Source organism: Equus caballus, chromosome 22 (genome assembly GCF_041296265.1).
Source record: "Equus caballus isolate H_3958 breed thoroughbred chromosome 22, TB-T2T, whole genome shotgun sequence".
NCBI lineage: Eukaryota > Metazoa > Chordata > Mammalia > Perissodactyla > Equidae > Equus > Equus caballus.
In genome coordinates, this window is record NC_091705.1 from 50,458,468 (window position 1) to 50,469,851 (window position 11,384).

The window sequence follows — 11,384 nt, forward strand, 5'->3', positions numbered from 1 at the left end:
GGGGAGGGGGTGGGAGTTGGCGTTTATTGGGGACAGAGTTTCCATTTGGGGAGATGAGAAAGTTCTGGAGACGGATGGTGGGGATGGTGCACAACAACGTGAATGTACTTAATGGCACTGAAATGTGCACTTAAAATGGTTAAGATGGTAAATTGTATGTGAATTTTACCACAATAAAAAACCCTTTTTAATCCTATTACAATAGAAAGACTTATCAGGACTAAATATAGACTACAAAGTAAAGAACATAAAAACTTTCCAGAAAAGAAACATTTTCAGACTTCATTTTATTTATACTTGTTAATGTGCGAATGACACCACCTGCCTAGCATTGTACCAAACAATGAGTGTGTCCTAGGATAGGAGCTGGGACATCGCTGGCCAGCAAACACAGGCACCCACCCAAGCTGGAGAGACAAGGGGGCCCGCCAGCACTCGCTCACCACAGAAGCTCTTCCAGAGGAAGCCATCCACGCCTGCCAGGCCTCTGAGCGCCCAGCAAGACCACAGAAATTCAGCCTTGGGAAATGAGTAAGAAAAACCAAAGTGGAGCAAACTGGAGTGGAGGGCCTGCCGGGGAGCCCTGGCCCATCACACACCGCCTATCACTCCAGACAGGAGACGGACTTGCACCTGGACAGGAAGCACAGCTACCTCACTGCTGCAGAAGATTTCTCTCCCGACCCGGCAACAGCCCAGCCAATGAGAAACACCGAAGCTCAGCCAATGAGAAACGCCACATCCCAGCCAAGGAGAAATGCCACAGCCCAGCCAATGAGAAACACCGAAGCTCACCCAATGAGAAACACCAAAGCTCAGCCAATGAGAAACAGTACTTTTCAGCCAATGAGAAAGGCCACAGCCCACCCAGTGAGAAAGGCCACGGCCCAGCCAGTGAGAAACAGTACATTTCAGCCAATGAGAAATGCCACAGCCCAGCCAATGAGAAACACCACAGCCCAGCCACTGAGAAACGCCACAGCTCAGCCAATGAGAAACAGTGCATCTCAGCCAATGAGAAAGGCCACAGCCCAGCCAATGAGAAACAGTGCATCTCAGTCAAAGAGAAATGCCACAGCTCAGCCAATGAGAAACGCCACAGCCCAGCCAGTGAGAAACGCCACAGCCCAGCCAATGAGAAACAGTGCATCTCAGCCAAAGAGAAATGCCACAGCTCAGCCAATGAGAAACGCCACAGCCCAGCCAATGAGAAACACCAAAGCTCAGCCAATGAGAAACAGTACATTTCAGCCAATGAGAAACGCCACAGCCCAGCCAATGAGAAGCCGCAGCCGCCCATCTGTCCCTCCCCCAGTGGACTTCCGTCTGGAGCAGCCCCGCCCTCTCCCTTTTCTGTATAAAAGGGGCTCCTACGTTGCTCTCTCGGTTTGCCTGCGGTTCACGAGGGTACCTGCCCGAAGCTGCAATTCTTCTGTCTATTCCCAAATAGACTCGTTCTGAGGGTAAGGTAACCGGTGAGTTTGGTTTTTAAGCTGACAATATTAAACACAAACACTAGTGATTAGATGCCAGGAACAAGAAAGTATTCCTCCTTTCCTGCTTTAACAACAAGCGATGGGAAGAAAGGCGGTGTAACAACATGAGGAAAGACACCATACTAGAGCCCTCGGCCGGTCCTGCCGTCCGTCCCCAGCGGGCAGCCCTCCGAGGCCGCCTTCAGATGCCTTTTCGCCAGAAAAGCCGCAACAAGGAATTCACGTACATAGACAGACGTACTGCTACTTCTAGAACATAACTTTTGCGTTTTAGATTTAGGCTTTGAAACAGAGTATTAAAGAAACAGTAAAAGTCCACTTTAAAACTGCCCTTATACTAACACTGATCCATGGTGCTGGTTTCTCAGCATTTAGCCACCTTGCCGAGGTACCTCTCTTTTCACCAGGTGGGCTCCGTCAAAGTCACGCTTCAACCAAAAGCTGCAGAAAGACAGGAGTCCACCTACAAGCAGTCCTTCTCACCCAAATTTCAAAACTTCACAAAACACTAAGTAGTGTAAATGCACAAAAATGAATTCTTGCCTCTCCAATGGCAACTGTATTAAGTTTTCAAAACAACACACACAAAAGGTACTTCACAGAAAGCAGTTCAAGTACCTGATTCGATGACGTTTAGACACAGGACCAGCACTGCAGCGAGCAATCCCCACGCCCCCGCTCCGGGAGGGCCAGCTCCCGACCCGAGCAGGATCCTCGTGGCCCCTTCACACACGGCGGAGCCGAGATCCAAGCCCCGTTCTAATCCTAAAGCTGGGGCTCCTTCCTAGTATGAACTGAACCCCAATTAATTTTGAGGCAAATGAGATATGTGGAAATATTTTTAAAACAGCATTTCTGGGCATAAATATGCAAAAACAAAACAAAAAGGCTAATGTGCAATCGGTATATCACATCCAGATCTAATTTCCCACGTCTTCTGCAAAATCACAAATATTTTCCTTTGACAAAAATACCACTAGAAACATAGCAGAAATCACATACCAGTGCCCCACAGGCATGATTTCTTCGATTTTCACATCGTTTCAAGTTTTCTGAAACGTGTCAGAAGAGGTGACCCCTGGACCCGGTCCCGCAGTGCTGCCTCTGCTGGAGAATCGGCTTCCGCAGCCCCGCCCTCCCCTGGGGGGCACAGATGCACCAGCTGCCCGCCTCGGCCACACCCTCCAGGTCACCCCCGCCAGGCTGCACCAGGCACGCGAGTGTCCAGCCCCCGATACACACGAATTTGTCTTCTGGCCCTGAAAAGATACTTGAGCACTCTCCCTTCCCAGTTCGGGCATGAAGTAGGTTATTCTTTTAAGGCCTAGGTTTGAATACAGTGTTATAAGTGTTCTAAATTCATAGAAACAGTTACATGTTTGTACATAAATATACAAATTCTTCCCCTGTCCAGAATGTCTTCCCAAAAAGTTTTAAGATACTTTCTACGAAAAAACAATTTCTGAACAAGCAGTCTGCTTACTTTATCTTGTGACATTTGGGGTTTACTGAATCCTTCTGATTTTACCTTAATAAGACTGAGGCACACTGCCGAGCAGTGTTGTGCTGCGCAGTGCTGACGGGAATGTAAACTGGCGCAGCCACCACAGAAAACAGTATGGAGGTTCCTCCAAAGACTGAAAATAGAACTGCCACACGATCCAGCCGTTCGCTTCTGGGTACACCTCCAAAGGGAGTGAAATCAGGGTCTGCGAAAGGTGTCCGCAGGCCCTCGCTCACTGCAGCACCGCGGGGAACCTGCCCAAACCCCAGCCGCGGCCGGGCGGAGGGGAGGGCGATGGGTGCACAGCCTTCACACACGGGAACCCCAGCCGCGGCCGGGCGGAGGGGAGGGCGATGGGTGCGCACGGCGGGACACAGCCTTCACACACAGGAACTCCTGCCGTTGGCGACACGGGCGGACCTGGAGGACGGTACCCTGGGTGGAATACGCCGGGCACAGAAGGACAAACACGACATGATGCCACTGACACGAGGGACCTACAACCGTCAAGCCCAGAGGAGCAGACACGGACGGCGGCGGCCACGGGGCGGAGGGAGGCGGCGGGAGCATCGGCCAAAGATACGAGGTTTGGGCCGCAGGGGCCGGACAGGCCCTGGAGACCCACAGGACAGCACCCGCCCAGGCGAAGCACGCGGCACCGGACACTGCAAAGGTCGCTACGAGGGCGGACGCCATGCGAAGCCTCCTCACCACGAAACAGGGACAAGGCAGGAGGAAGCCTGTGCAGGCGCGCGCTGCGGTGACGGTTCACGGGCTCACGCGGATCTCCAAACTCATCAAGTTATGTACAGCTTTTTGTACGTCAAAAAGAGGGACACGTAACTGTAACTTGTTTCTGAAACGCTAGCAAAGAACGAGAACCAGAGTTCGTTCTATGGGTAATGGGCCCGCTCTGATTGGATTCCTACGAAGGGTCTATATGGATACGGTTCCCACCAAGGGGTCCGAATCAATACGGTTGCCACCAATGGGTCTGCATCAATCCAGTACCTACCAATATGTCCACATGGATAGGGTTCCTACCAATGGGTCTGCATGCACACGGCCCCACCGAGGGTCCGCAAGGTGGGGGGGCCCGCATCCACACCGTTCCCCCGGGTTGGGGGAGGACTCGCGTCCACACGGTTCTCTGCGGGGTAAATAACCCGTACCCACACGGCTCCTGGGAGGGGAGGCGGGGAGGGCCCGCGTCCACACAGCTGGGGGTTGGGGGGTGGGGAGTAACCGCGTCCACACGGCTCCCCGGGAGTCTGGGGAAGCACCCACGTCCACGTGGCTCCCCGGGAGTGGGTAGGGCCCGCGTCCACACTGCTCCCCAGGAGGACGGGGGTTGGGGGGAGGGCCTGAGTCCACATGGTTCTGGGAAGGAAGACCCGCGTCCACACGGCTCCTGGGAAGGAGGCTAAGGACCCACGTCACATGGCCCCCCGGAGCCGGGGCGAGGACCCGTGTTCACACGGCTCTTGGGGGAGGCCCGCGTCCACACGGCCCCCCGGAACCGGGGCGAGGACCCGTGTTCACACAACTCTTGGGGGAGGCCCGCGTCCACACGGCCCCCCGGAGCCGGGGCGAGGACCCCTGTTCACACGGCTCTTCGGGGAGGCCCGCGTCCACACGGGCCCCGGGAGGGAAGGGAGGGCCGCGCCCGCCCGGGGCCCTGCCCCGCACCGCCCGGCCGCGCCTTCCGGCAAGATGGAGGCGGGCGCCGCCGCGACGCCGCCTGACGCGGGCCCGTGACGCCCGTGACGCCCGCCGCCGCCGCCCCTCCCCCGCTCCCCTCCCCCCGCCGTAACGTCCTGACGCTCCGCAGGGACCCCTGACTGGACGGCGCGCGCGGCGGAGCGGGAGGCCTCGCCGCGGGGGGCCGCGCGCGCTTACCTGGGCCGCGGCCGGGCCTGCGCGGGCGCCGGCGGGCGGGCGGCGGGTGCGCGGGCAGCGGCGGCGGCGGCGGCGGGCTCCGCTCCTTGTTGGGGATTCGGCGGCGGCGGCGGCGGCGGCGGCGGCCCGGGCGCGCGCTTCCTAGTGACGCAGGCGGCGGAGCCGCGCACGCACGGGCAGGGGCGGGCCCGGGGACTTGTTTGGCGCTCGGCGGGGAGGCGGGCGGCGCCGAGAAATAAGGCCCGGAGGGCCCCGGCGCGCTTGCGCGGGGCGGGGGCGGGCGGGGCGCGGGGCCCGCCAGGACCCTGCGACACGCCTTCTAGGTGCGGCACCCTGCGTGGGTCGGAGCAGGGGAACGTGAGCCGGGGAAGGATGCGTTGGGAGACTTGTTTAAGGGTGGGGGAAAATGCGTGAACAGGTGACGGACGGTGGATGCAGGTCGCCTGTCATCTGGAGGTGCGAAGAGCGCGCCCCCCCAGAGTCCGCACAGCCTGCGCCGAGATAGCGGCCGCCTCCGGGTGCTTCCGATCTGCTAGTTCGAGTCCTGCTGTTGTCACGTTTCATTTCCTATGGGACGCTCTCCTTTCTGAATCTGCACAGGGCCACGCAGTTCTTGGGAGTGGTTGACCCGGCCGCGCAGTCCAGTGCTGCAGCCACAGGCCACATGTGCTCATTTAAGTTAAAGGTCCGTTTCTCAGTTATCACTGCGCTATAAAAAACACCCAGATATAGAGTTGAGGACGCTCTGAGAATTGCTCTCTTTTTTTAATAACGGGTAAAGGACGGGAATATAAAGCCCTTGGATTTTCCAGAATGTAAGAAGATAAGCATCACTCGGCTTTGATGAGTGCCTTTCTCGGGAGCCAGGTACAGCCACTCCTTGCTGTTTGATTGAAAAGTGCAGTGGGAGGCCCTGGGTGGTGGTTAGAGCGACTCAGCTGCCCTGCCCAGAGCCGTCTGGTTTGAGGCATCCTGCTCTTGGCCTGGGGCCTCCTGGGGGGAGCTCTGCAGCGGTGTGGTGTCAGGCATTTGCCTTAATCTCCCTGTGTTCCGTCTCCCCCCCTGCAAGGGACAGTCAGAGTGGGATGCAGAGGGTGGCGGAGGCTGTCCATTTTCTGAACAGGGTGGGCACCCTTGAGCTCTCCTGATGTGCCCACTGTCATCGCTCTCACTGTTCACAGCTGCCAGAAAACTTATGCTCCCACTGAAAGGCTGCCGGACCCCACTCGGGGCACAGAGAAGGCAGGAGACAGATGTCTTGTTTAGGACGGAGCCTGGAACGCTTGCCATACTTCAGCAGGAAGACCTCTGCAGCCGCTTCCCAGAATGTGAAGTTTTCAAGCAAACTTCATTTCAGTGATGTTATCATTGGGAGAGTTGCACTTTTATTCTGTTTTCAGTAATGCAGACTGTACTCACGCCAGTGATGGAAAAAGGCCTTCTTTTTAAAGATTAGACTGTTGAGCCTATGTCAATACCGCTATTTTATTATCTGGTAAATATGAGACCAGGTGTACATGGTCTGTGTTTGTCATTTATCTGAATTTCCCTCTCCTCATATTCTGGAAATAAACACCAATAAAGTCAAAGGGAGAAGGCCCAGTTGGAGACAGGAACCAGACCTGCGTGGCAGGGGGCAGAGAGCACGCAGGTGGCAGCGAGCCTGCACCAGGGGCCCACTGCTGTCTGGTCAGAGTGAGCTGTGGCCACAAGCTCCGGAGTCTGAGGGCACCCCAGACTCCCCAATCTCCTTGCCCAACCTCGCCTGTTCCTGCCACGGGACGTCAGACTTGGCATTTGAACCTTTGCTGACCTCTTCTGTCTCTGAAAGAGTGAGGTCACAGCAGTGGGCTCTGCTTGGCTGGCAGGATGGGTTGTTCGTACTGGGGGTGGAGGTGGAGATGACCTGTGCACCTGGGACTCCCAAGGAGAGGGAGCTTTTGCTCTTGGCTTGTTAGAGAGAAGGGGAAAACATGCTCCTCCAAGCCACTGACTTCAGATCCCTGCCGACAGCCTGGACCCCCAAGAGGCTGTGAGGCCATGACATCCTCACCAGGCCTGAGGATGCTGCAGGGGCGCCCCACCCTGCCCTCTGCTCGGGCTCTGCTTCCCACAGCGACTGACCAAACAGGAAGCAGGACCGAGGCAGGCCCCAGCCCACCCCGTGATAACCTTTCCCCTCCCTCTACTGCTCCTCAGGCCCCATGCTCCTGGAGCCCCTGTCCAGGGGAGGCGGCACATGCTCTGGATTTTACAGAACCACATGTGGGTGAAAGATGGGCTCAAGCACAAGACAGACCCGTGGACTAATATAAGAGTGTGAAAAGTTCACTGGTATGGTTTTAGATTCACATTGCAGCTGACTCTTAAGAAACTACCCCTCATCAAGCTTTGGTTTAGGATTGAAGAACAAGCTATTAAAATACGCTTTCCTTTTCCAGACACATGTCTCTGTGAGGCGACGTTTTTTTCATATACTTCACCCATTCTCGTTAGTTTTTTTTTTTTAGGAAAATGTCATTGTTTTTCTGTTTTTTAAAGATTTTATTTTTCCTTTTTCTCCCCAAAGCCCCTTGGTACATAGCTGTGGATTTTTAGTTGTGGGTCCTTCTGATTATGCTATGTGGGACACTGCCTCAGCATGGCCTGATGAGCAGTGCCATGTCCGCACCCAGGATTCGAACTGGCAAAACCCTGGGCCACCGAAGCAGAGCATGCAAACTTAACCACTGGGCCACGGGGCTGGCCCCTGAGTGTATCATTTTTAAATGAATTACTTTTTTTTTTTTTTTTTGCTGAGGAAGATTAGCCCTGAGCTATCATCTGTGCCAGTCTTCCTCCACTTTATATGTAGGTCACCACCTCAGCATGGCTGAGGAGTGGAGTAGGTCTATGCCTGGGATGTGAATCTGTAACCCCGGGCTGCCAAAGTGGAGCACGCCAAACCTAACCCAATGCCACAGGGCCAGTCCCTAAATTACTATTTTTCAAATTTAAAGTTTAAATTAATTTTTAATTTTTTTTCTTTAAGATTGGCACCTGAGCTAACAACTGTTGCCAATCTTCTTTTTCCTTTTTTCTTTTTTTTTTCTTTCTGCTTTTTCTCCCCAAATCCCCCCAGTACATAGTTGTATATTTTAGTTGTGGGTTCTTTCAGTTGTGGCATGTGGGACACCGCCTCACTGTGGCCTAATGAGTGGTGCCATGTCGACGCCCAGGATCTGAACCAGTGAAACCCTGGGCCGCTGCAGTGGAGCGCACGAACTTAACCACTAGGCCATGGGGCCAGCCCCATAATTTTTAATTTCTAATGTAACTGTCAATCCATATAACTCACAGAAACAAAGCTCTTTGTGGGTTCTCCATAAATTTTTAAGATTGTAAGAGGTCCCTGAATCCAAAAAGTTGGAGTTTTCTCAAAAGTCCTAGTACATCCACAAAATAGATGGTTATGCAACCACTGAAGTGACGTTTATGAAGCCATAGGAAAAGTGCTAACATCACTGTGTGTGGTTCTCAGAGGTCTGCACGCTGGCTTCTTCACCACCACTGAGGGGGCAAACCCTCTTGAGGAGAAGGAGGACTGAGATTGGTGGATGGAATTTCCGGCTTTATACTTTGCAGGGATGCGATGAACACGTATTATGTTTGTAACCACAAAAAAATGTAAATGTAATAAAATAATGTGTGCCCTGTTCTCCTCATAGTGGACGTTGTGAAGATTAAAAACATTTCAAAGTTGTATTGACGAGCATGCAGTTTCTCCTAGGGCCAGGCTGGCTCCTCAAATCCATCACCGTTCTCTGGAGCATGACACACGTGTGTAATAAACACTCGCTAAACTCGTGTTGAATACACAGATAAACGCATGAGTGCTTTAAAGTTACAAATTCAAGATCTACAACTGCTGCTTTTGGTTGAATTGTGTCCTCCAAAGCTATGTTGAAGTCCCAACTCCCAGGACTTCAGAATGCGACTTTATTTGGAAATAGAGTTGTTGCAGATGTAATTAGTTAAAATGAGGCCATATCAGATTAGGGTGGCCCTCAATCCAATGACTGGTGTCCCAGAGACAGACACACAGAGGGAGTTGGCCATGTGACTACGGAGCCAGAGATTGGCGTGATGCCTCTATAAGCCAAGGGACGCCAAACATTGCCAGTGTCCAGCGGAACACCAGCACCAGCTCCCAGTCCCAGGGAGGACCTCTGCCGTGTGGAGGGGAGCAAAGCCCATCACGCACCGGCCGCCAGGGGTAGAGGTCCAAACACAGCAGAGCTGCCAAGCGAAGCGCAAGCACTGAGACAACAAGCTTCCCTCCTCAGAGAAGGGACAAGTAGGTCAGCCTCAGCAGTGGGCGTCGGTCCCCACGCAGGGTTGGGGGGGGCCTCCCCCCGGCATTTGGCCTGCAAACATCTTTCCTGTGTGCAGTAGAAGGACCTGGAGCGCCCCGTGGAGTCTGAAATGCTGAAAGCCGGGGGCCTGCTTGCGCAGAACACAAGCGCGTTCATTGAGTACCAACGGGGAAGGCTACCCCACACAGGCGGTAAGCCCCGCACAGGCTGTGTGGGCTCCTTGTCTGCTAAAAAGAAGTCTTCCAGGCCCAAAGCCGTTCTTAAGTGGCCCCGTGGGGTCAGAAGGCTGAAGCTAGGAGAGGCAAGGACCATCCCCTTACAGGATTCAGAGGGAACATGGCCTTGATTTCAGAGTCAGCTCTCCAGGCTATGAGAGAATACGTTTCTGTTGTTTCAAGCGCCCTTCTGACATGCTGTTCTTCTCACAGTAGGCCTAGAAAGCGAGGGTAACAGCTGCATAGCAAAATTACTTCTCTTCAGCAGAGAGAGAAATGGCTGTGGTTTGTACCCACTTTTTTCTGCTCTCACTTCTTGCAGCCACACCTGAGATCACCTGGCGAGGAAACGCGTGAGAGAGCTGGGGGAGGCCCCACTGAGGACAGGCGTCTGTTGGCGCCACCACCCACCTGCTTTGCAGGACAGCCTGTTTAGGTGCAGGCCCACCAAGGCCCCCAGGCGCTGAGTGAGCACCAGTCGTGACTGGATACACGTGGCCACTCAAGAGCCTCTGGGGCGGTTTTCAAACATGTCCACACATTCTGTGACATTCCTCCTCTCCAAAGGTGGATCCTCACCCCTCTCCAGTGTGGGCTATTCTCAGGACTCGCTTCTGACAAGTAGAATGTGGGTGACTTCCCACATTAGTTCACCCAGCTTCCTCTTTCCTCTCTGGACGGTCACCCCGGGGGGCCAGCGCCATGTTGTGAGGACCCTCAAGCAACCCTGGGGAGGGTCCACATGGTGAGGAGCTGAGGCCTCCTGCCAACGGCCTTGTGAGCGAGCCGTCTTGCAAGTGGATCCTCCAGCCCCAGTCCAGCCTGCAGATGACCGGAGCCACAGCTGATGTCCCACCTGAAATCTCACCAGAGACCCCGAGCCAGAACCAGCCAGTCCCAGCATCCCTGACCTACAGAAACTGTGAGGTAGTGTCTGTTGTTTTAAGCCCCTGCTTGGGGTGATTTGTGCCACGCAGTAGATAACTAATGCAACTCTGACTGGCTTCCCAGAAGGAGCCCCACACCCCACCTGGCTTTGCTTTGTTACAAATCAGGCTCTGAAGGATTCCCCATCCTCGCCCAATGTCAGAGCCTCCATGTGGTGACTGGCACAAATGCCACCTGCCCCTCAGTGCTGTATTAGGGCCCCTAAGATCAGCCTGGTCCTCTGGGAACGCCAGGGCTGTGTGCTTGTATGTGGTGTGCGTGCGTCCTGGACTCATAAAACCGTTTGCAACATATCTCCCTTCTCTCCTTGCTTCGCTTTGCACTCCTGCAGATTTCTGACGTCTCCATCTCTTTGGCAGTTGTGTGTCCAGGACTCTGACTTTCCCGCCTCTCCCTGGCCAGGGGAGGGAGGGGAGATGGTGAGAGCTGCTTGGAGCCCGGGCAAGTAGCCAGGACTGCCCCAGGGGAGGGCGGTGAGCGCAGGGGAGGTGAATGAGTCTCTCAGGTCCTGGGAGCAGGCACCTCTCCAAGGCCTGGACCTGAGGCCCATGTGTGGGCCTGAGCATGGACAGCGTGGGCATCTACCAAACATGCCTCCTCCCCAGCTGAGGGGCCCTGCTGGGCACCCAGGGGCTGCCTGGTCCCGTGAGACAGGCTTGTCCACCAACCTGAGTCAGGACGCCTGCTTCCTTCCACTCCGGGTGCCTGTCTTGGGGCCTGATCTGTGTCTGCAAATAATCAGCTGCCTGATGGGGTCCACAGAGCCATTGGGCACACCCCTGGGAGGCTAGGACCCCCCCACCACCACCACCACCACATCCGAGCAAGACCCCAGCCCTGAGGCTGTGGTGAGCAGGGCAAGCCTCAGACCTCAGACACCATCTTTCCTCCAAGCTGCAGCCTGCGGCCTGGACGGAGCCCAGCCAGCAGGAAGGCTTGGCCCAGGCACAGCCGTAGGCCCACCTCC

General features: G+C 55.1%; 1 protein-coding gene and 1 long non-coding RNA gene across 15 annotated transcripts in view; one reads left to right on the forward strand and one right to left on the reverse strand.

The window, feature by feature from the left end:
- Positions 1 to 5,040, reverse strand: part of GMEB2 (glucocorticoid modulatory element binding protein 2) — a 32,557-nt gene extending 27,517 nt beyond the window's left edge. For 2 of the 13 annotated variants that reach the window (XM_070247540.1, XM_070247533.1), the window contains exon 1: positions 4,016 to 4,698. Coding sequence is in view for 4 of the 13 variants with exons in the window: in XM_070247533.1 (XP_070103634.1) it covers positions 4,016 to 4,029 (14 nt within the window). In the remaining 9 variants the exon portion in view is untranslated. Of the gene's footprint in view, positions 1 to 2,498; positions 2,756 to 3,024; positions 3,436 to 3,711; positions 4,782 to 4,899 lie in introns of those variants that run through there. The other 11 variants (XM_070247538.1, XM_070247536.1, XM_070247542.1 and 8 more) reach the window with 11 other exon arrangements.
- Positions 5,041 to 5,167: 127 nt separating this feature from the next.
- LOC102148701 (uncharacterized) lies at positions 5,168 to 8,643 on the forward strand. Of its 2 annotated transcripts, XR_011430947.1 has the most exons (3): positions 5,168 to 5,584; positions 5,681 to 5,766; positions 6,081 to 8,643. It is a non-coding gene; the product is annotated as an uncharacterized lncRNA (long non-coding RNA). The 2 variants fall into 2 exon arrangements; XR_001379517.3 differs by lacking the exon at positions 5,168 to 5,584 and having other exon boundaries at positions 5,627 to 5,766.
- The last annotated feature ends 2,741 nt before the right edge of the window (positions 8,644 to 11,384 follow it).